Here is a 25,402-nt window from a genome sequence, read left to right as displayed (position 1 = left end):
TACAAAGCTGGAATAACAGGGTGTCCATAGCGGATTACATATGTAGTAGTTCCTACAGGTTAGAAGTAGTTGCACAATCAATAGCTTGTCTGTACAACAGCATTGCAAAGGAAACCTTTTTTTATGCCAGTTGCAGCACAGAAATGTACAGCTGGTATTACGTGTGAGTACTTATCCCCGAGGAAGGCACACCCAACCACAGGTACCGGTTCCTCCTGCACTAGGATTTCGGACACTTTATATAAGAGCTGTGGTAAGACTTAATTTCCATTCTTTCTGTGCCAGCTTGTGAACGTCAATAACATTCCTCATTTGTTTGTTATAATGAGATTCTGGGGGAGCGAGATATAAGGTAAGTGGAATGCTTTCACAGGAGCCTTGAGCAAAGATGAACATTTCACCTTGCAATGCTGGAAGAGCCCCACTACAAGGGTAGTATTTTTACACTTACCTGGAGTTCAGCTTTAATGTGTCTGAAAGGAGAAGAGTTCGAGTTACCAAAAGCCCTGATCAGAAGGTTCTGGTCATTCCGCTATACTGCACTGATGCAAAAGGGTTGATTTACTAAAGGCAAATAGACTGTGCACTTTGCAAAGTGCAGATGCACACAGCAACAGCTGCTGCCCCCGAGCTTAGTAAATGAGCAGAAGCTCTGCTACCTTCCATCATCCAATCATGCGCAAGCAAAAATGATGTTTTTTTTCCCTTGCATGTGATTTTATTATTATTATTATTATACAGTATTTATAAAGCACCAATAGTTCGCTCAGCGCTGTACATTACAAAGGGGAACAGAACATGTGACAGAACAATACCAATACAATGCAAAACATGAGGGGATCGAGGGCCCTGCTCTTTGGAGCTTACAATCTAGGAGGGAGGGGATGGTGGCACAGGAGGAGATAGCTGTGGGGGATGGAGTGGTAGGAAGAGTGGAGGAGGTCGGCAGGTTAGCAGGGGGTAGGGTAGGCTTCCCTGAAGAGATGGGTTTTCAGTGGTGCGCCTAAAGGAGAGGAGAGTAGGTGATAATCTGATGGGTTGGGGCAGGGAGTTCCAGAGGATGGGTGACACCCTGGAGAAGTCCTGGAGGCGGGCATGGGAGGAGGAGACCAGGGAACTAGAGAGAAGGAGGTCTTGTGAGGAGCGGAGTGTGCGTGCTGGGCGGTACTTGGATATTAGGTCAGTGATGTAGTTCGGGGCAGTATGGTGGACAGCTTTGTACGTCAGCGTTAGGATTTTGTGATTGGGTATTCTTTGCAAAGTGAAGCTTAACCTCATTTACTAAGCTGTGGAGCAACTGCACTTTGCAAAGTGCACAGTCTATTTGCCTTTAGTAAATCAACCCCAAAGTCTTGTGTCCCTACAGATAACACAGGCAGCTCATTAAAGCTGGCCATACATTATACAATTTTCTTGAGACTTTTGCTTTAGATTTACCAAAAACCATATAATAGGAGGTCAAACCTAAACAACACTTTCAATTGTATCCAATTAGGCCCTTGCGCTACATAGTTGAAGGTAAATCTAAAGGAAATTGGGCAGAAATTGTAAGAAAATTGAAAATTGTAATTGTAAGAAAATTGTATAGTGTATGGCCAGCCTAAGTCTGGACATACACTATACAATTTTCTTTAAATTTTCTGTCCAATTTCTGCCCAATTTCCTTTAGATTTACCTTCAACTATGTAGCGCAAGGGCCTGCCTAATTGGATACAACTGAAAGTGTTGTTTAGGTTTGACCTCCTATTATATGGTTTTTGGTAAATCTAAAGAAAAAATTTCAAGAAAATTGTATATTGTATGGCCAGTCTTACTCAAAGTAAAAGTTTGAGGTCTTCTTGATAGGACACCCTTCTCTCCCCAATACCTGCCTTCTGTTTGCTTCCCCATCACCCATTCATTTCTCAACACCACTAGGTAATTCTATATATGGAGGAATATTACCTTTCTCCCTTCCAAGATGCAGCTGTGTGGGCCTCAGCAGTCCCTGGACAGTTTGATTAGCAAGGGTAAGCACTCTAAGCCCATAGGAGGCTCTGATGCTTTGCTTCATACCAGGGGCGGATTGACAACTCATGGGGCCCCCGGGCAATAGGAGATCATGGGGCCCCTGTGTCCTTGCCCAAACTCAAAAAGCCTATGAAAAAGGTACCAGGGGCATCTCATGGGGCCCCCTACTGACCCCGGCCCTTGGGCAGTGCCCGAGTTTCCAAATGGTCAGTCCGCCCCTGGTCACTGCTGCTCCTTCTCCTTAGACTGGTGACTGGTCTTGTCTCCGCCCCCTCCTGAAGTTTTTGTAGACAGTCTGTAGTGGGTGGGGCCTACTGAGTCCCTCCAGCGGCTCTGCTCTCTGCACAGACTATGTAGAGAACAGTGATGAAGTCACTGCTACTTTTATTATGTAATAATTGTGTTGACTTAAAAAACTTGCATGTAAAACCACAAAAAATAAGTATTTAAAATTGTTACTTGCAGAGTTTGCTTTTTAATAAATTATTTTTTAATTCTCTTGAAATGCATTTTTTTTTAACTTGCTAGAAAATTTTACTACTCCAGGAGAATCAATTCCTTAGCACACTCCCCCCCCCTTCCTTACATATCATAGCCCTCTTCTCTTTTGGGAGTTTCTAATTACTTACAGTATGTGCTGGCCCAGCTGCTCTCCTTTCACCCTCCCTAAACCTTTTATCTAGCTGCTGGGGAGGAACAAGGGGAACACTATAGAGTGCCGCTTAATCTGTGGTGGTTTAATCTGCTGAGGCTGCTGACATCACATTCAAGATGCAATGCCCAGCAATCTCAGACATTTGGGGTGTCTTTAAAAGGGAGGATTTACAGGGATATAACCTGCATAAAAACATATTAAATGCTCCTAATCTCATGGGAAGATTTTTGTTGAAATAGATGGTTTGACAACAGGGCTTTTTTAAATTTCCACATACATACAGTATGTCAATTTTTCATTCTTTTAGATGAAACAGAAAAGAATTGCAATAAAAAACAGGGAATACAATTGTTTGGACTAAGGAAAACTGAAAACAATCTGAAAAAATGATTTACAGTTTGAAGGATCATCATAAGTGGTTAATTACCATTATTTCTTTGAAAAATTGGTGTCAGTTAATATGATGGGAACATTTTGAAAATAAATTTAAAAAGGGATCTATGGGACTTAATTGTAATGATAGTATTAATTTTGCTATCCTCAGATAATCTACTTACAACAGGAAAAAAAATCATCCATCTATGGCCACCCCTAGACATCCAACTTCACCTAGCAGCTATACTTGTAGTCTACTGGTAAATTAAAATGTTTTTGTGCTCTCTTGCCAGCCATAGGAATAATCGGGGAGAAAAAAGCTCACATTCAGAGTTTAGGTGCTTTGTGGACTCTTGTGGACATTGCTGGAGAAGGACTTTGACACAATTGACTCTTCCTGTAGCTTTCCATCCTTGAAGACCATGGCTGCTATAGGTGTTGGGATTATACTGCTCTGTTCGCTGGCAAGTGGTTTTGCTTACCTGTTGGGAAATCCAGAATGTCAACTAATAGATGTATCAACGTCATGTGGAAAGGTTCGTGGTCATCACTGTGATAATGTTTATATGTTTAAAGGAATTCCTTATGCCAATCCCCCCACTGGGCCATTGCGTTGGAGGCCTCCTGTGGAGCCCACCTGCTGGAATGACGCTCTTATTGCCACAGAGTTCAAGTCTATGTGTGCCCAAGTGAGGCCATTGAGTGACACGGGAACAGTGATGGGCTCAGAAGATTGCCTGTATGTCAATGTGTGGACACCATCACTGGATTATGAAGCCAAACTGCCAGTCATGGTTTGGATCCATGGAGGTTACCTTTTAATTGCCAGTGGGTCAGAGCCTGGCTACTGTCCCAATGAAGACCTAGTAAGAGACAGCCATATTGTCCATGTCAGCTTTAACTACCGTCTTAATGCATTTGGATTCCTAGCTTTGGCTGAACTCCGAGAAGGATCTCCCACCAACACCTCTGGTAACTACAACACAGAGCATGCACAGATCATTTATTTGTGACTATTAAAATTACAACAGATTTTCTCTTTAAAAGCTCTAATCTTTAAAAGCCAAGGTTTCCTCAATGCCATTTTGATTGCTCATTGCCTCCTGTCAGTATAAGATGCAGTTATTGTGGAGCCATCAGCTTTTATGCATAATGACTGCTTATATTTAGTGTGCAATTTTCTCTAAAATATCCACATCAGTGGATATTCCAGTATACATTGGGTTCTGTCAGTTCCAGTCTAAATTGTACTTTGCCAGCATTACCCTAGCACCTTGTTCTGGGAAGTCTGGTTTCAATGGTGCACAGGTAGGGCCACAGACCCCTGAGTGATGGTTGCCAAGCCACTGACCAAACATTTCAGTTTATGCACAGGTAATTCTAGGGCAGGGGTCTGCAACCTTTAAGACATAAAGAGCCACTTGGACCCGTTTCCGAGAGGGAAAAAAAGACTGGGAGCCGCAAAACCATTGCAACATTTAAAACAAATCCGACACTGCATATATTGCAAAAAGCGCTCTGGTCATGAAGGGGGTTTAAGGGCCCAGTAAGCAAAGGGTTAATCAGGGCCACAGTGTATCGTCATAATCACAATCATAGCCTTAGGTCAGTGGTGGGCAACCTTTTTTTTTCAACTGAGCCAAATCTCGCCAAAACCACGATTGAAATTTATTTTGAGAGTCACATTTTTAAAACTGAAAATACATCCCCGATATAGTAATTCATCCCCCATAGTAATTCATCCCCCATAGTAATTCATCCCCCATATAGTAATTCATCCCCCATAGTAATTCATCCCCCATAGTAATTCATCCCCCATAGTAATTCATACCCCATATAGTAATTCATCCCCCATAGTAATTCATCCCCCATATAGTAATTCATCCCCAATATAGTAATTCATCCCCCATAGTAATTCTTCCCCCACATAGTAATTCATCCCCCATAGTAATTAATCCCCCATATAGTAATTCATCCCCCATAGTAATTCATCCCCCACATAGTAATTCATCCCCCATAGTAATTAATCCCCCATATAGTATTTCATCCCCCATAGTAATTCATCCCCCACATAGTAATTCATCCCCCATAGTAATTAATCCCCCATATAGTAATTCATCCCCCATAGTAATTCATCCCCCATATAGTAATTCATCCCCCATAGTAATTCATCCCCCACATAGTAATTCATCCCCCATAGTAATTAATCCCCCATATAGTAATACATCCCCCATATAGTAATTCATCCCCCATATAGTAATTCATCCCCCATAGTAATTCATCCCCCACATAGTAATTCATCCCCCATATAGTAATTAATCCCCCATATAGTAATTCATCCCCCATATAGTAATTCGTCCCCCATATAGTAATTCATCCCCCATATAGTAATTCATCCCCCCTATAGTAATTCATCCCCCCTATAGTAATTCATTCCCCATATTGTGTCAATTCACTTACCTTTGCTCCGCGCGTTCCTCTCGCCGTGTTCCCGCGCCGTTCCGGTCTTCAGGGCGGACTGTGAGAGGAGAGGAGTTTGTCACGCTGCCCCGCCTACATCCTGACAGCCAATGTTTGCCACGCTCCGCAGGCCGGATTAAAAGGTCCGCCGGGCCGTAGTTTGCCCATTGCTGGGCTAGCTGCAGAGTCCTGACTTTTGGGGCGGCCGCCCGAGAGGAGGGAGGGGAGCGGGCGCCCGGCACACAGAAGAGCCGCATTGAAGTGTGTAAATAGCCGCGGCTTGCCGACCACTGAGCTACGGCAACCCTATTGCCTGTCACCTGGTGGGCAGTGTGCTCCGGAGCCGTAGCAAAGGTAAAAAAGAGCCGCATGCGGCTCTGGAGCCGCGGGTTGCCGACACCCGTTCTAGGGGCTTGAAGACAGGCTTGAGCCATGTACACCAGATATTATATTTTAATTAAAAGACTAAGGGGGTTATTTACTAAAACTGAAGCATGCAAATTCTAGGGCAGCTCTGCACAGAAACTACTCAGCCTCCAGGTTTTATTGCCAAAACATAATTGAACAAGCTGAAGTTCGAAGCTGATTGACTACCATGCACAGGTGTACCAAATTTTGAGTGCACCAATTTTAGTAAATCTCCCCCTAAGTATATCTAAAGCCTTTTTAAACTTTTGGATAGACAAGGGAAGGGTCAACACATATCTAAACCCCAAAAGAAAAATTGTATATATTGTGTCTTACCAGTCCTTAGACATGGTGGCTAAATTGGATTTAATTGTTTGGACTGAGAACAGGTTCCCCAAATACAGGAAATACCTGTTCACTATGCCGGAATGCAGTGTCCTGGTCACTTCTGAAAAAAAGCACAAAGAACCTTAACTTTATTGTGTAAACTACTAGTCCCATCAATCTACCATGTGCAGTAATGGAGATGAACAAAGGCAGACATATTTAAAGCTCTCTCCATAGATACAGTGGAGAAAAACTGTAGTCATGAACGGGCAGGAAGGGTGCTATTTTCAGGAGTGGCAATAAAAGAAAACAAAAAAGGCAGAAAATTTGGCAAATGCAGCCATGTCCTCTAAAGACTAGCAAGTTTCAATATAAAACTTTTTTTCATGTTTATGGGTATGGAATTTAAAACACCGCTCAAATTTTTTATTTTCTTGCTATTGGAAGATTTCCATTCATTGCTTGGCTCCAGACATAATGGGAAGTAAGATAAAATCTCTCCAAAGGAAATTCTCTTAGTTGTCACCAGCTAAACAAAATATTTTTTTTTTCTGGAAACTGGCAAGAATCTAATAAAATAATTTAAATAGAACAAATTGTATATGAATGTTAAGGGGGGCTTTGTATTGCATGGCTAAGGGGAGCATTTTTCAGGGTTGTGACGGGAGTCACTTTGGGTGGGGGACCCATGGAACACAGTTCACTTTGGAGAGGTCTGGAGACCCCTGTCTCAGCTCCCTATATCCCTCCTATGTGTAAGTCACCCTGTGTCTGTTAGGGGTACAGGGTGATCTGTCCTAATATTGGGGTGGGGGTTGTTGATTGTTTAATGCCATGTGGTTGCGTCCTATTTTTCTATTGTGTGTCTTGCTTGGGAACAAACTATTATGGGATGTGTTTATGTGTATTGGCTTGTTGGGGGGGGGGTCTCCAGCAGCCCTCCCTCCTGATGGGACTGTCTGCTGGTGTGTCTCTTGTTACTAAATGTAGATTGCCCCACCCTGTGTCATTATGCAGGGAGGGGGTATTGTCCCCTTGAGTGTATATATCTTGCATCTGAGTTAAAATAAACTAGTCTACCTCCTGGTTTACTTCAAGATTGGTGTCATCTAGTCTTGTATGGTCAGCGGTGGTGTCTGTTGTCAGTGTTCTGATGGGGAAGCGGTAGTCTAACAGAAAAATCCTAGCGCAGACCGGGGTCGGTTCCGTTACAAGGGTCCTATGAAAGTGTCAAGATCCAATGAGGCTCTGCTATGCAAATAGAGAATTAACCTAGGAAGTTGTTACTCCCGCCACCCATGCCCTACAATCGTCCTTAAGGGGTTCATTCACACTTGTGGCAGATTTTGCTTCCGCTCTGAAAAGAAATCCATGGTGGATAGTTTTTCATAAGCTGGTTGACAGACAGAGGCGAGGCGATGTGTCACCTCCTCATTGCCTGTTTAACTCTGAAATTCCCATATCACCGCACTGCATGCTGGTCACAGGGCTACCTTGTTCACTTGAATGGATTATGTTTGGCAGCAGTTTTGCCCTCCAAACATGACAAGGGGTATCATTTTTGCCGAGGTCATGGCATGTGTGCAGCCTTGCATGTTCTCCTTTAGGTCAGTGGGGGGCTCAACTGCCAGTTTTCACTGCCCTTCGGTTGCCTGTGTGTACGAGGCCTAAGTGTGATGAGTGGCTACACTGTTCAATAGTAAGGCATAGAAAATAGGAAGGAGCAGGAAAAACATGGACTTCCTAGATGAAGGCACAATATGCACATTACATCTGTATTATTATTCCCTTCAGCACAATGTTGTTAATTCAGCTTTGTACATTCCATTAGGGCTGGGCTGTGTACTTAGACAAAATTAATAAAGATAAGCCCTGAGCAAACATTTAAATGCACAGAATAAATATATATAAAAGGGAGATGTTTACCTTCCAAAGGGTTTGCGTTTAAAGTAGAACTAAAAAGGAAAACCTTTTTTCCCCCCATTCCTGTCCCATTGCCAAAAGAGGAAGTAAGCAGAAATCCTCCAAAGTTAGGAAATCCCTGGGTCCCCTCTATTTCTTTTCTGGTGACGATCCAAAATTGTAGCTTTTTTCCCCACCTTCAGTTCAAGTGCAATGATCAACAGTATTATCTCATTTAAAATGAAAACAAAATGGCTTTACATACTTTAGTTACTTTACATAAAGCCTATTTACTCATAATACTTTGAGAGCAAAGGGTTCTAGTAAGCACCAGTTCATAAGATCTTTTCTGGTTTCAGGCGTAGCCGATTGTTTTGGTGCACAGAATATTTAAATAAACACACACACACACATATATATATATATATACACACACATACAGTATATACATATACACACACAGTGGGTAAAAGCTATTGAACACATCACCATTTTTCTAGGTAAATATATTTGTAGAGGTGCTATTGACATGAAAATTTCACCACGTTGGTAACAACTCATGCAATCCATACATACAAAGAAACCAAAACAAATAAGTTCAGAAATTACGTTATGTGTAATAAAATGGAATGACACAGGGAAAACGTATTCAGCACGCTAACTGCAATTTATGGAATAGTTTGCACAAAATCCTTTGTTGGTACTGATAGCTCCAAGACACCGCCTGTATGGAGAAACTAGTGGCATGCATTGCTCAGGTGTCGGTTTGGCCCATTTTCCATACAGTCTTCAAACCTTGAAGGCTCCGTGGGTCTCTTCTATGAACTCTGATCTTTAGTTCTTTCCATAAATTTTCTATTGGATTCAAGTCTATTGGCTTGGCCATTCTAGCAGCTTTATTTTCTTTGTTTGAAACCAGTTGAGAGTTTCCTTGGCTGTGTGTTTGGGATCATTTGTCTTTCTGAAATGTCCACCCTTCATCTTCATCATCCTGGTAGATGGCAGCAGATTTTTATCAAGAATGTCTTGGTACATTTTTTCATTCATCTTTCCTTCAATGAAATTAAGTTTGCCAGTACCATATGCTGAAAAACAGCCCCACACCATCATGTTCCCACCTCTAAACCTCACTGTTGGTATGGTGTTTTGGGGTGATGTGCAGTGCCATATGACCTCCAAACATGGTGTGTATTGTGGCATCCAAAGAGTTCAACTTTGGTGTCATCTGACCAGACTATATTCCCCCAGTATTTCACAGGCTTGTCTAAATGTTGTGCAGCAAACTTTAAATGAGCTTCAACTGCTTTTTCTTCCACAATGGAGTCTTGTGTAGTGAGCGTGCATACAGGTCATGGAAGTTGAGTGCATTACTTATTGTTTTCTTTGAAACAATTGTACCTGCTAGTTCCAGGTCTTTCTGAAGTTCTCCACAAGTGGTCCTTGGCACTTGGACTACTCTTCTGAGAATTCTTTTCACTCCTCTGTCAGAAATCTTGTGAAGAGCACCTGGTCATTGTCGGTTTATGGTGAAATTATGTTCTTTCCACTTCTGGATTATGGCCCCAACTGTGCTCACTGGAACATTCAGAAATGTAGATATCCTTCTGTAACCAATGCCATCAATATGTTTGCTACAATAAGGTTGCAAAGGTCTTGAGAGAGCTGTTTGCTTTAACCCATCATGAGATGTGACACCTTGGTAATGAGACACCTTTTTATAGGCCAGCAATTGAAACTGAAGTAGCTGATATTAACTTGCTCTGACAAGGGGCAGGGTTGCTTTCTGATTACTGATAGATTTCAGCTGGTGTCTTGGCTTTCCATGTGTTTTTGCACCTCCCTTTTTTCATGTCTTCAATACCTTATCCCTGTGTCATTCCATTTTATTACTCAAATTAATTTCTGAACTTATTTGTTTTGGTTTTTTGGTATGGTGTGTGGATTTTATGGGTTGTTACCGACATGTGGTGAAAAGTTCATGTCAACAGTAGAACTATAGTTACCTAAATGGTCATGTGTTCAATACTTAAGGTGGGAATATAGGATTAGAAAATCAACCGATCGTTCATCCGATGACCAAGAGGCGTTCGTTTATTGGTCGAAATCGTGGCCCACATTAACCAATCTAAAAACATTGTTCATCGGGCAATATGTAGTATTGATGTCTTCCGTACAAGTGGAAGTGATGCGGTGTGCGTCTGACCTTGTAGCCACGCCCTTCCGGCCAGAACGAGCGATAAACACAACAATTACCAGCAATGAGTATAATATCGTTTATTACATGATCTATATACATAAATAGTGATACATAAAATATAATATGCAGAATTCTGGTGTCATCATCTCATTAGGCCAATCTACTTTTAACATTTGGATTTTTCGTTCGTGTTTACGAAGATTTCTTGGACATAAATATCCGGGTCATCTTCTGTTTCCTCTCATGCGTGATAGCGCTTGATAGATTTTTTTCGTACGACCGTCATACCACCGCATAGAAAAATCGGTCGTTCGTATGCGAAATTACATTTTTCACTGGATATTTTCCTTTACAATATTGTTAGCGGTTAAAACATCCTGCTCATCAACGAAGAGAAAATTGTTCCATCAGTGGTTCCGCTAAATGTTTCGTACGATTTTCTTATCATGTGTATGGGGCATTATGTTACCTGCTGTATATAATTTGTGCTACCTTTCTTCCTAATTGTAAATTTTTACAGTAGAGAACAACTGAACTTATAAAGACTGGAGCAAATAAATAACTGGGTTCTTAAGGAAGACACTTTACCTTATGCCACTTCTGCATATGTGTATATGTACATTTTTGTTGAACTTTACGTAGCATACAACACATACAAAAACAGTAAAACAGAAAATAACTTCAAAAGAAGTCAGCAGCCTCGCAGGGATATGTGTGTTTGGATGCTATGTAATGTTTGTGTCTGTATTTTTTTTTCGTTTTCTGAATTATGCCATAGGTCAGTTATTATTTTCACACTCAACAGGCTCCTAATGCTGAGTTCCAGGGAAACACCTGAATACCCATTTAAAATACGAAATTTATGGCAGATGTTGTACCTGATGGTAGATGGTAGGCAATGAGCCCTTTCACCTGTCCCTGTGGTGCAACAGTAAGCTCTCACTGTAGAAAGAGCCCCCTCTTGCTGTCATGTGCCTCCAATGATCAGCAGTGGGAAGAAGAGGGTGAGAGCACACTCCGGTCTGCCTGCTGCAGCAGTACAAATGCACACAATATGAATGCACAGTGACAGAGCAGCAGGTGGGTGATGAGATCATCTCTCTGACATGTCTATTAGGCAAACCTGATTGGCTCCCAGTTCAACTTCTCCCCCCTCCACGTCTGAGTGCTGCTTTGCAGAGGCAAACAGTAAGTAAAATGAAGGTACTGAAAGTAGTTGCATTTAAAAATACATGTAAATTATTTAAAAAAACATAATTGCATTAATTGATATTTTTTTGTATCTTGAGTTTACTTTAGGCACACGAGAATAATCTATTTCTCAATCATTGACTTACAGGAAATTATGGATTAATGGATCAGATGGCTGCCCTAAAATGGGTACAGAAGAACATCCAATATTTTGGAGGTGACCCAAACAAGGTGACCATTTATGGCCAAAGCTCAGGTGAGAAGAGTGTGCTAATATTAAATCATTGCCATAATGAACAGTGTGGAGTTCTCTCCTATATTTACTCCCTGTATTCCAGGAACTTACAAACACATCTCTCCACTTTATACAAAAACATACATACACACACAGGGAGGCCTATGCAGTCAGAAGCCAATTCACCTTTCTTCACAGGGGCGTCCCTAGGGCTGGTGTCACCCGGTGCGGTAACACTTGGCGACACCCCCTCCAACGATCCCGCAGAATGGATCGGATCTGCGGATTGAGTATAATGGAACGGACTCAGATCCTGCGGGGATTGTCGGCATGCAACCTATACGGGGTGACACCGGACCCGCTCCACGAAAAGGTAAGTTGTAAAGAAAGCCAACAATCCCCGCAGGAAGGATCGGATTCATCCTGTGGGGATCGTCGGCTTGCGTTACAACTTTCCTTTTCATGGAGCGGGTCCGGTGTCACCCTGTGCGGCACGCACCCCCTCACCTGCCTCGGGATGCCACTGATTGTGGGAGAAAACATATAAACATAACAAGGAAAAAAAGGGGTAAATCCATGGAAATCAGACCCTGGGTGTCAGTACTATAAGCCCCCGGTCACATCAGGTACAATTTGTCATGCAATTTGCATGCCAGGCGACTTGCAAATCGTATGCCAAGTTGTACCCTATTGTCCACAATTACAGTGGCCAAACTGGTGCGGTTCCAAGTCAGAGCCGCACCGATTACTAAAGTGGTAAATGCAGTACTCTTCATGCGATTTGCATAGACATCTGTGTCAGATGTCTTGCAAATTGCACTTGAAATCGGCAGGTCACCCGACTTTGAAGTGACTTCACTGTAAGTCGCACGATTTCAAAGTTGGGCTTGATGTGAACGGGGGCTAAGGGCACAATAGCGACGAGGTCCACTTCGACACAATGCGGTCACGTATATTGTTGTAGACATTTTTTATATCATTGTGAGCGTATGTGTTAGGGGCATTGTTGCATAAAAGCATCTAGTGACAATGGTCCTTTAAAACTGGACATTGTATTATTATTATTATTATGAATACACTATTGGTTAGAGTAAAGCAGATACCATAATGTACCATATGTAGCTATATTTTGTTTCTGGCCATCCTCATATGAATGTTCTTATTAATGAAGGAGGGACTTCAGTGTGGACTATGATGGTGTCCCCTTTGGCCAAGGGTCTTTTTCATCGTGCCATTGATATCAGTGGATCCTCTGTGTTTAAGGCCACTATGGCTGAAGCAGAAAATGACAACTTGGTCTTTCTGAAGAAGACAGGCTGCAAAGACGCTGAGTGTTTGAGGCAGCTGACCGTGACCAAGATCCTTCAAGTAAGTGTCTCCCACAGTCAATGAGAAGAAAGGCTTACTTTTTTTTATTGCATTTATCTCATTGTCCCAATTATGGTGGCCCATAATTTTGATTGGTGAGATATACCATATTGCCAAAAGTTTGTGGGACACCTAATCATCACACCTACTATATGGCAAACATTAGTAAACCCCCTACCCCCGGAGAAAGGTAATACTACAACATAAACAGACATTTAGACTGTGCGTCTCTAACCTTGTGGCTAAATATATGCAAGACCATTGTCTGTTCCAGCATGACTGTTCATATATACATGGTTTGTGGAGTTTGGTTTGTAGGGACAGCAGAGACTTTCACAGAACTATGACCCCAGTGCTATTTACCACCTTTGGAATGACTTGGAATGCAGATTGTGAGTCAGGCCTTCTCATTCAAGATCAGTACCCAAACTGACAAATGCTTTTTTTGGCTAAATGGCACAAATTCCCACAGATGCATTTTTAAATATTTTAAAAAATCCTCCCAGAAGTGTAGAAAAGGCTATAGCCACAATGGGGAAGTGGAGACAGGATGGGGGGGATAGTGCAACCATGGTTTTAGAATGGGATATTCTACAAGCTTGTATAGGTGTGATGGTTGGGTGTCCACAAACTTTGGCAATGAAGCGTATAATTGCTTTTTTGGCTTTTTATAGTCAGCAGTGGTATTGATATGCTTTGCTAATAATGGTAATAATCTTAGCTAATCCTGAAGAATTTCCCTAACCTAGCCTTTTCTATTCTATGTAGTTCAAAGGTGCCCTTTTCAGTATAATACAAGCAACACATACAGGAGCATAAACATTGAGAGTTTAATCTCATATAAAACAGCTCATTTTTGGTAATGTAACTTTTTTTGAGTGATATATTGTTGCCTGTGTTATTTCTAGTCTATCCCTTGGGTGGAATATCCAGCATGGGCAGCAGAAGACTTGTGTGACTTGCCACAAAAAGGAAAACATGTTGGCCCATTGCCTGTAGTGGATGGATATGTGGTGCCATTTGCCCCTCTGGATATATGGAAGGAGAAGAAAGAGGGCTATAGTGATGTACCATATGTGATCGGCACCACCCTGCAAGAAACTGAGTTTGCGTAAGATGATTACTATCTCTTGAATATAGCGACAAGGTCCAGGAAAGGATTAGGTTCCTCTAGGCTGGGAGGCAAAACCCAGCAATGTGTCTTTGGGTGTAGGTTTATACCAATTTGTAGAACATTACCCCCCCCCCCCCCACATTGGTGCCTGCACAGTTTGTTAGCAAGAGTCGTATCTCAATTTATTGTTATCAACTGGCATTCCCATGTACATGCAACACAGCCAGAGCACATTTTAAATGACATAAAGCTACTCGCACCCCCTTCCTGCTCGCTTGACAGCACTGGTGATTGGCAGTTGGCTACTTAGGGTGCTCAGTGCTGTGGACAAGGAGAGAGTCCCTGTGTGAGTTGTGACTTAGAGCCTAGGCTACACAGGACTTTTCCTCAATCCAGACAGTTACATGGAGCAGAGAGAGGTCAAAAGATAAAATATAATAGGGACCTGTTATTTTGCCCTGCACAAGTTGATTAAACCAGGCTGATTGAGTTTTGGTCAACTTTGAAAATCTGGAACAATTATCTGTGTCTACATAACTTCAGACATTGCAAACTATTTTGTTTCTACGGACCTTTATCTAGTGGACACCTGGTTCCAAGAACCATAATAAAACAGGCTCGCTACACTGTGCTTTCTACTACCCCATTTGTCTAAAAATGGCTCTGTTGCCTTTTGTTCCTCCACAAAGCCAGCAGCCACAATGGGGGTGTTGCAGGGAATCCCAATAAAGTGGGAAGATGACAGAACATGTCCATAATAGTGAAGTCCAGTGGTCCATTTTCAGTTGAGGTGCAGGCAGAAGGGGTGGCCATTTTGGGCATTTTAGCAGGAGTGGGATGTCCCCACCCTCAGGCTCTACTACACATTAGAGCTTTGATGCCCTATGTGGTCGATGTAGCAGTCTGTACAACACAATACAAAACCCCAGAGTAAGTATACATCATAATGCTTGCAATGGTAAGCACTCATTGGGCAGCGCAGCCACATGACCAAGTCTTAGACTTCTTCTTATGGTAAGGTGTCCCAGAATAAAGAAGTGCTCCTCATTGGTTAGTGCAGTCACACTGACCAATAAGTGCTTGCCATTGTGAGCATTATGATGGATACTTACTACGGAGCCTTGTATTGCAGTGTATGAACCACAACTCCGGCAACATGGCTAATAAGTACAGCAGGATCTAGAGAGGAGGCCAAGATATTGGAAGTTAATTCACCTTTTCATATTTTGGGAAAAGATGAATAACACTTTAAAAAGGAGAATTCCACCCCTGTCTAGAGGCTGATTGAAGTAAGCTGCTCCCTAATTCATTCTGCCCTTCTATTATAAAGCCAGATAGGTAGAGTGGACAGGAAAGATAGGGTGTTGTACCATCTCATGTCAAATGCAATTTTTCACTACATACCATGCATTCCATGTTCCAATGTTTCTCCACAGGCCGGTTTTTGCCAACCTGTCGGTGTGGACTGATGAAACCTACTGCTGGTTTGTCAAAGGTGAGTGTTCTTCCACTGACTGAATTGTTACTTTTTCATGAATCTTCAGTCATATTTATAAAAAGAATGATTCGTATAATATTCTTCTCCAGCACGTCTGAACACATTTGAGAAAAGTCTGGCAGACGAGGCTCTGGATCTCTATCGCACCTCAGAGTTCTGCACCCAACCTGAGCGATGTGTGGAGAAGACCTACATGACAATGGTGTCTGACCTGAGAGCCTCATGTCCCAACAATGAGCTGGCCAAACAAGCAGCAGGTACTTGTATACCTTACCTCTGGAAATTCCATTACATCTCTGTTTACAAAAGATACAAAAAAAAAAAAAAAATACAACTAATGCAGGCCAGTACTTTGCCCATACATTTTTTTTTCACTGATGTGTCTCATTTGGAGAGTTTCCCCCACATCCTGTCCTGGTAGTAAATTGTCACATCGACAGGAAGCGAGTGAACATCTTCCAAACCAAGCCTCATATAGCAAAGGAATGATGCCAAATTGCTAAAGGAACAATTATACCATTGTATGCAGATGAAAAAAGTAAAACAGGAATTTTCTTTTCATAGAATTGATACACAAAGTGAATATTAACACAATTTATTGTGTGAAGATGCTCAGCTCCTTTAGTAAATCAGCCTTGATGTGTATCTACCCCAAAAAAGGAGATTATATATATATATATATATATATAAATAAAATCTATATGAATCTACCCCACAACAAAAACTACTCCATCTAGTATTTTGTATGACCTCCATGATTTGTAAGGACTGCACTAAGTCTTCTAGGAATGGATTGAACAAGTTGGCAACATATTGCAACATCTATCTTTTTCAATTCTTCATGAACGACCTCTTTTACAGCTTGAATGCTGGATGGAGAGTGATGCTCAACTTGTCACTTCAGAATTCCCCATAGGTGTTCAATTGGGTTCAGATCAGGAGAATACTTGGCCACTGAATCACTTTCACCCTGTTCTTCCTCAGAAATACAACAGTGGCCTTAGATGTGTGTTTTGGATCATTGTCATGCTGTTAAAGTGCACGACGACCAAGGTCACGGAGTGATGGTAGCATCTTCTCTTTCAATATAGAGCAGTACATGTAAATTCATGATACCATCAATGCAATGCAGCTCCCTGACACCAGAAGCACTTATGCAGCCCCACAGAAGGACACTGCCACCATCATGTTTCACTGTAGGCACCATGCATTTTTCTTTGTGCTCCTCACTTTTGCGTCATCATACAGTATTGAAAAAAACTGTCCCAAAAACATTTATCCTGGTCTCATCACTCGGAGTCCCAGTAGCCTTCTTTTTCAGCATGGGCCTTGGCAAATTCTAGGTGAGCTTTTCTGTACATGGGCTTTAGGAGAGGCTTCCTTCGTAGACGACACCTATGCATGTCATTCCTCTGCATTGTATGCAGTATTGTGTCACAGGAAACATTCACCTCAGTTTGGCTTTCTACTTCTTAGCTAACTTCAATGAACTTGAATGGTGATTTTCTTCAACCCTTATCAGAAGATGCTCCTGTTCAGGTGTTTACTTCAGTGGACGACTTGGACGTCTCTGTGAGATGGTTACAGTTCCATCTTTGTTAAATTTTTGTATCACTTTTGCTGCAATATTCTGACTGATAAATAAAGCTTTGCTGATCTTCTTGTAGCCTTCACCGTTCTTGTGTAAAGAAATTATTTTCTTTCTCAGGTCCTATGACATTTCTCTTCCATGTGGTGCCATTGCTGACAGCATGAAATGGGAAGGGGTTTTCTTTAAGTAGCGCCCTTTTATAATCAACTGTCTGCTGGACACCTGTTTAATGAATAATTAGACTCACCTATAGTTGAATTCTTGTTAATTAGGATTTTGTTGTCTAAAAGTTAGCTTTGCTCCTAAGACTTTCATTGGGGTGTATTCATTTTTTCAACATGGTCTTGAATTAATTTGTTAGGAAAAACACCGTTTTGTGTGTGCAAATTAACAAATCTTGTTTGCAATCAATGGCACACATTTGTGGGAGTATTTTGTAGTATAGTGTCCCATAGAAAACATTGATTCTGAAAAGAAAGTAAAGGTTTTCTGACTCACAAAGAGAGAGAGATGCACTTTAAAAACGCAAATGTTTAAAAGTTTTAATTTCCCCGTTTGCTATGAACTGTGACTGATTTTTTCTTGCAATCATCAGTCAAAATTCCACTTCCTACCTCTCACTTTGGTGCTCTGTGCTGGCAGAGCTGAGTAATAGCCACACCTCACATCATAGGTATCCTTCACAGACATGTATTGCAGATGAAGAACAGGGTGTGTGTCATACCATGCTTTTTAAACTTAAAGTGACAGTTAAAAGTATAGGAGAAAATTCTATATAGTATTTCTCCATAGTGGACCCCAGTGACCAAGAAAAACATATGAAAATGAAAAAAAAAACTGAACTGCTGTAACAAATTACAATTAATTGTCCTGTAATTGCAGCTGTGTTGTCCAGCCCTGTCTACCGCTACCAGATCACCTACACTCCATCCCGACCAGTTAGACTCAATAACCTCTTCTCCTATGAAAGCTGGTTCTCCTTTCATATGCTGGATACTCTGGGATTTTTTGGAACTCTGGATTACTCACTTGGGGAGACAACAAAGGCAGATCATGACTTTCAGAAGCTGATTAGGAAATACTTCATTCACTTTGCTAAAGAAGGTAAGGACAATTGTCAGGGATGTTGTCCTTCAGCAGCTAGGGGCCAGCAGAATGCACAAACTTGGTACGTTGTGCAAGCTGCAATATCCCAACTGCAGTAGTTTCCAGATACTGAAACATGAAGGCTACCATTGATAAAAATTGTTTGTGTGCATGTCTCTGATTTCAATACTTTCAGCCTCCAGCAATGGAAAAACATTGCAGCAGTGTTGTTCCATGAAGTTAAAACTCTTCATCTTCATAGGTGTTATAGATCGGCATCTTCAAAAATGCTGCAGTCGAAGGATCAGCAGGGGAGCCAAGAAACGAGGCATTTGCAGAAGGAAATGTAGCCTACATATTTATTATTATTTTACAGGATTTATATAGCGCCAAAAGTTTGCACAGAACTTTACAAAATGTGGGCAAACAGTACAGTTACAATACAATTCAATACAAGAGGAATCAGAGGGCCCTGCTCATTACAGCTTACAATTTAAAAGAGGTTTGCTGCATTCAGCTTTTCACAAATTTTGGCTCTTGAAAGAGGTACAACTTGGCCATGTGAGGTTCTGTTTTGCCCAATGATGTCACCCTGGGACACAATCTTGGCAGATTAGAGGGAAGGACTAAAGAGCATCTGTAGTGTTAGACCATACAACGTGAATTGGGAAGGTAGGAACGGTCTTCTTTTTCATTTAAATATTTGAGAAGGTTTTTGAAAAGTACAATTAAAAAGAACCTGTAAGGGCAGAATCATGGAAGCCACCATTAACAGATAAAGCTCACAATGAAAGGATAAAGTAAAGAAAATCCAAGCAAAAAAAATATGATGTACATCAACTTACTGCCATTACTTAGTCAACAGATAAATACACAAACAAAAGAATCACAAAGCTATGGCAGTTGGTCTGAAATAACTCTTTGGTATGTGAAAGTACAAGAATGCATGAATAGGAGATGATATGCTTGGTCGTAAAATTAAAATAAGGGCAGCTAGGTAGAAGATGAGGGGTATAGGGAAGGTCAGGGGAGGGAACTAGGAAGAGCAAGAGGAGGGGAACTTGGGGTAGGCTGGGGGACAGATAGGTCTCCTATTCCAGACTATGTGTGCATACCTAGAAATTTTAATAGTAATTCAGAATAGATTGGAGATTGGGGGATGATTTAAAGTATTGTTTAAAATGTCCAAGTTTCCAAGAAATGATCAAGATGGTTGTCATCTTCTGCTACTCGGTGCTCCACGTGTATCACCCCACCCATTTCCTGTACCCATTCAGCTATGTGTTGACTTGTTTTTAAAAAGTTTTCTGCTCTATTTCCAAAGACAGATTAAGGCACAATGGGGAGCTATGCAATGTTTTATGGATTTTGACATACCTCTGGAACCTCTCTTTTATTTGCTTCACAATAACCAGATCCTAACCAAAGTATGTAGAAAATCAATTTTGAGACATCTGTTGAACACAGCCAAGGCGCATATTCCTGCCTGCTGGCAAACAGACCCCCCCAATATATTTATAGAGAAGTAAATTTGAGGAGATCAAAAAGGCATGGAGAACTTACCACATGCCAAAAGTAATAGGTCAGCTATTGTTCAGAAAACCTGATTTTATTGGCACCAGTTCATGTACTCAGATGAGGGCATGCAAATCCTTGTGGAACAGGAATAAATCTAGGCTACTTCCCAACCCAGACTTTTCAATCTTTAGATGGCCTATTCTACACTCCTCTTAACCACTCCTTTTCCCCTTTCCCCTCCTTTCCTGTACAATTTGGAGGAAGAAGCAGGATGAAAAATCTGAAACACATGTAACAGACCTGTACATGTTCAACACATGCACACTATGACAATGAGCAGTACATTATTACAGCAAATATTATGGAAATATTGAAAATGCCATCAATGGTACAATCCCCGCAGTTCTTGCACAAAAGAAGCTAAGAGTTACATATCCAGAAATGGCAAGATAGTATGTTGCATTCAGGGGCGGACTGACCATTTGAAAACTCAGGCACTGCCCAAGGGCCCGGGGCAGTAGGGGGCCCCATGAGATGCCCCTGGTACATTTTTCATAGGCTTTTTTGAGTTTGGGCAAGGACACAGGGGCCCCATGATCCCCTATTGCCCGAGGGCCCCATGAGTTGTCAGTCCGCCCCTGGTTACATTCAACCATCACTTTGTAAAACAAAGCTGTAAAGGCACATAATAGATAACAAAAGGATAGAAGTAGGGTAAACTAGCATGGGGTAGAAAAAGGAAAGGAAAATAACAAAAACATGATCACAAGAAAAAAAAGGGGGGGGGAATCTAAGCTAGGCAGGGGCAGACTGACCATTTGGAAACTCCGGCACTGCCCAAGGTCAGTAGGGGGCCCCATGAGATGTCCCTGGTACCTTTTTCATAGGCTTTTTTTAGTTTGGGCAAGGACACAGTGGCCCCAGGATCCCCTATTGCTCGGGGGCACCATGAATTGTCAGTCCGCCCCTGATGCTGGGATCAATACCAGATATTACCCCGGTTCCCCCTTTTACTAGAATTGCCCGTTTTACGTTCGCATCTCTTCCCTTATTAATATTTGCATTACCATATTCAAACCTGCCTTTTGACTGAACATTCTTCCGGTCCAATTCCCCAGGCTGACCATACTTCTCCCCTTCCTTCCCCTAACTTTCAATCCTCCCACCCCAGATTTATGGAAAATTAAGCAATACAGCTGAAGTGAGCTTCCTTCCGCAAGAATACAGCTTAACCTTGATTACTGGAATCTTTTTTCATCATATCTATATAGCACTACTCCCTTGAGGGCCACTGAAGGTGAACATAAAGCAAGGGAAGCTGCTCCCTTAAGTGATGCTGAATTCGGATGGTGTTCGTTTAGCACTCCCGGGGTGAAACCAGGAAGTTAGGCTTTGGCTCCAGCGTCCCACACAGCTTTCCTTTCTAGCTCTCGCTGTCCACTACCTCCTCGGGTTACTGGGCTTTGGTATTTATCTGCCCCGCCCATCTGCCAGCTCCTCTGGGAAATGTAGTTTGTCAGCTCCACAGTAAACAATGAATTCCTGCTATCAGCCTACAAGTCCCACAAAGATTCTTTTAGGCAGAATCTATACAACTGGGCTGCAGAATGCAGCTATCTTGTGTCCATTTAACATCCTGCAACCAGTATTTCTGCAGGGTGTTCAATCTACTTATGTGGTACGCATCTCCACGTATTGTTTATATCGCCTGCTGTTATTACCCTCTATGTAACCTACACCTTTCTGGTAAATGCTAACCTGTAAAGACTTGTCTTTGTAATGTTTTGCTGTCTTTGCCTGTATGGTTGTTGAAAATAAAAAAAGTTGGTCTAGGCAAGGATGCAGCTTTGCCCCTCACCCCTTGATTGACATTGATAAGGATTCCAATAGGCAATGAGATGCTGCCTCATTTGCATCGTCTCTACAGGCATACCTCTATCACACATCAACTGCCAACTGTAAAATGACAGGCAGACACACTACTTGGACCAGTTTTGCAATCTCCCAGGTTTGCTGCAGCAGCATTAAGGTTGTAGATTGGCCCCTGGATATCCACCAAGCCCGAAGTTCCTGCCGAGCTTGCCTTGTAGATGGCTCTGTCCAGGGTCCTGGTTTCACGTCTTACTACTCAATCTCACTATACTAAGGATTTTACTAAAGATACCCAATAATGATATGCACCCTTAAAGTCAGTGGTAACAGCCCTACATGCATCTTTTAGCAAAGCCATGCCAAGCTCTTCCACAAGTTAACTTTTTTTATAACAGCCTAATAACAGGACTTCCGTAATTTTGGGGAGATTTTCTCTTAATATCTGTTGTGCCCCAGGACAGGAGGACAACAGAGTCGAAAGATATTTCTTCTCAATTTTCCCAATGGGACAAAAAAAAAAAAAAAAGAAAAAACACTTCTAACCTGTCCCTACTCTGGTCAAAATTATTAAAACATGTTTTGATGTCAACTATACTTTACCCTCCATTGCTGCACCTCTAACACCAAGCTGTCATGCTAATTATCTCTGCTGAATCTTGGATCTACACTTGGATCAAATAAAACTGTAGCATTGGCTAGGGTCATGGTTCTGTACCCACAAAAAACAAGCAACCTAAATGGGACCTTTGAGAGAAAAGCTTATTATTCACGTCAGGTTTTGCCCTGCTTTGACCACAAACTGTGCATTTGAACACTCAGAACCCACATGTGCTTTCAGCCTTCATGCATTCCAATTTATTTATTTTTATAGGACGCATGCCTTCCGAATGGCCAGAGTACCCCGATGGGACGGCGCTACTGTCCACATCACTGTCTGTGGAGAAGGACTATCGCTCAGCTCAGTGTGCACTCTGGGAGAAGTACAACATGTTTCCGTATGCCTGGATAAACTGAGGAATACTTCTTTTTCAGACACCTGTAATGAGAACAATATAGCAATTGTCTCCTGAAGCTTCCAGTTCATTGACTGTGATATTCCTTCCAAGATTGCAATGCTTCGGTGACGGACCTGAAACAAAAATGCAAATCAGGTGTCTTAAAAGCTTGTTTCAGGGTAATAACGCAGAAAAGAATAAAGCCAAAAACAACCATGAAACTAGAGTATTAGTGTATGTCAATTGGTCAGAGCGACAGCTCCCGAATATTGCTCAATACGGTTTTCCCTTGACTTGGTGAAAGGTCTTTAAACTCTCACTTGGGATCACTAGAGAAGGGGACATTTTCTATCTCAAAGAGGGCTGGGATAGTGGTGAACATACACAAGTCACATATGATATTTGTTGTATCTGGGAGGCAAAGTTGGAATAGAGTGCTTTATTAACAAATTTGGGCTTCCATAATATATATGCAGGCTTCTGTTATATAATAAAAGGAATAGGGACTAAACATGTACAGAGTACAGAAACATTAGGCATGCAAAAACTGTAAATGGTAACATCTACAGGACAGAGGTCTGAAAATCAGAGATTGTCCCAATGGGGCTTGTCTAGGGAAATAATTGGGCATTTCCTGTGCATGTGGAAGTTCTCTAGTTTAGGCAGAGCCATTATTTCTGTTGCCCTAGGTACCATGAATAGTAAGTCACTTTTGTACAAGGTCTGTCCCTTTTTTAAATGTCATTATTTTAGTGAAGACTAAAGCTAAAAGTATACTATCGGGGACAGCATGGGTATACAATTATATATATATATATATATATATACACACCCACATATACATACACTATATATATATATATATATATTTATTTATTTATTATAGGCAGCACAGTGGCTAAATGGTTAGCACTTCTGCCTGGCAGCACCAGGGTCATTGGTTTGAACCACAGCACCACCTGCCTGGTGTTTGCATGTTGTCCCTGTGCCTGTGTGGGTTTCCTCCAGGTATTCTGGTTTCTTCCCACACTCCAAAGACATGCTGGTAGGTTAATTGGCTCCTGTCTAATTATGTATGTATGTGAGTTAGGGACCTTAGATTGTACACTCCTTGAGGGTCAGGGACTGATGTGAATGTACAATATATATATGTAAAGTGCTGCGCGAATTGACAGTTCTATATAAGTACCTGAAATAATAATAATATACAGAACTGCTTTTCAACTCTACAGACCACCAGAGAAAAGAGAAGTAGTGTCATGTTTCTTGAACGGTAAAGTGGCATGGTACTTCTTCCAACATCCCCTGAAAACACCCTACAACTGATGATTTGTGATTCCCTACAACTTTGTGATTCTCCTAAATCCATCTTTAGATCAGAGTTCCTCACAGTTTGAATATTCACATTTTCTGAAAATTTTACATCTTGATAAAGAGGTCCCCTATAACCTCCAAAATGTCAATTTTCAATAAACAGACTGTTGCATTGGTCTGGCTCTCTTTTTCTGTATTTGGCATGATCTTCTTGCCTACCAGGCTAATTCTGACACTTTTCATATACATATAAAAATCTACATTCTTTTTGCAAGAAAATTACTTAGAACCCCTAAACATTATATGTTCTTTTAGCAGATGCCCTGGAGAATAAAAACAATGAGAGTTGCAATTTTTTTATGCCACACGGCATTTGTGTAAGCCGTGTACCAGGGTGGGCTCCCCAGGATACAGTGAAGTCACGAACGAGGAAAGCAATCCCAACACCAGCTTTTGCCACAACAGAATTTTTCTTAGATGTGGCAAATAAACACAACCACAAATGCTGGAATATACAATAAATTTACATACACCCAGCCCAAAGGCTGAGACCCTTGTGCTGCACAGCACGGCGCCTCCTGATGGATGAAGGTAGAAAGTTTAGTAATTTACCTACTGGCGGGCACAACTAAGCTGCTACACCTTACCTGGTATTACCCTAAAAGAGCAGGAATCAGTGTATGGGTGTACGGTATGGGCTAGCCTGCGGTGCAGCACAACAGCTTACAATCTTACACAAATCTACAGTATTCTCCCTCCCATAACTGGTCCTGTAGCAAGTGCCTGAGTATTCCTTCTGAGCAAAACGCCAGTCTGGCTTGAGTTTGTAGGATTTTATCAGTTCTCCAATGTGAAATGTCACTTTAAGTTGTGGAGTCCTTCCAATAATCAGTAACAACATTTGTGGCCTGACACAGAGACCCTAACTAACTAACTATAGGCCTGTCTCAGTCCTATGGGCGCCAACACTGAAATGAGGTGCATGCACGATCTTACCGACCCGGGTCTGCTTTGCATCCGCTGATGACTCTGAACAGAACAATGTCTCTCCACTGAGCATGCAATATTATCAGCAATGTATGTTGCTTTGCTCTTCTGTCCTCATCAGCTTCCTGGCAGCAAATCGTCCCCTCTTTGAACAGGATTAGCATCTGGAACACCATCAGCTTCACTCAATGGGATTTCTGATTACGGAGGGCAGTCTTCAGAGCTGGATGGCAACGGATTCTCCGATCACTCAGCCTTCTTCTCTCTCTCTCCCCAGTATGGCTTCTCTTTTCTCTTCC

The 25,402-nt window shown here is 41.7% G+C and overlaps 1 protein-coding gene across 1 annotated transcript; it reads left to right on the top strand.

Annotated features, from left to right (window-relative positions):
- Positions 1 to 264: 264 nt before the first annotated feature.
- LOC149449020 (uncharacterized) lies at positions 265 to 24,288 on the top strand. Its single transcript, XM_089693926.1, has 9 exons — positions 265 to 352; positions 3,334 to 4,012; positions 11,674 to 11,781; positions 12,932 to 13,128; positions 14,037 to 14,239; positions 15,679 to 15,737; positions 15,830 to 15,997; positions 18,214 to 18,435; positions 22,679 to 24,288. The coding sequence occupies exons 2-9, from the start codon at positions 3,463 to 3,465 to the stop codon at positions 22,819 to 22,821; spliced, it is 1,650 nt and encodes a 549-aa protein (XP_089550052.1). The 5' UTR covers positions 265 to 352; positions 3,334 to 3,462; the 3' UTR covers positions 22,822 to 24,288.
- Positions 24,289 to 25,402: the final 1,114 nt, after the last annotated feature.

The sequence above is a fragment of the Staurois parvus genome, unplaced genomic scaffold (assembly GCF_062004578.1).
Source record: "Staurois parvus isolate SC_StPar_1 unplaced genomic scaffold, SC_StPar_1.0 ptg000641l, whole genome shotgun sequence".
Lineage (NCBI taxonomy): Eukaryota > Metazoa > Chordata > Amphibia > Anura > Ranidae > Staurois > Staurois parvus.
The sequence above is the reverse complement of the archived record's forward strand: the minus strand, read 5'-3'. Positions and strand labels throughout refer to the sequence as shown.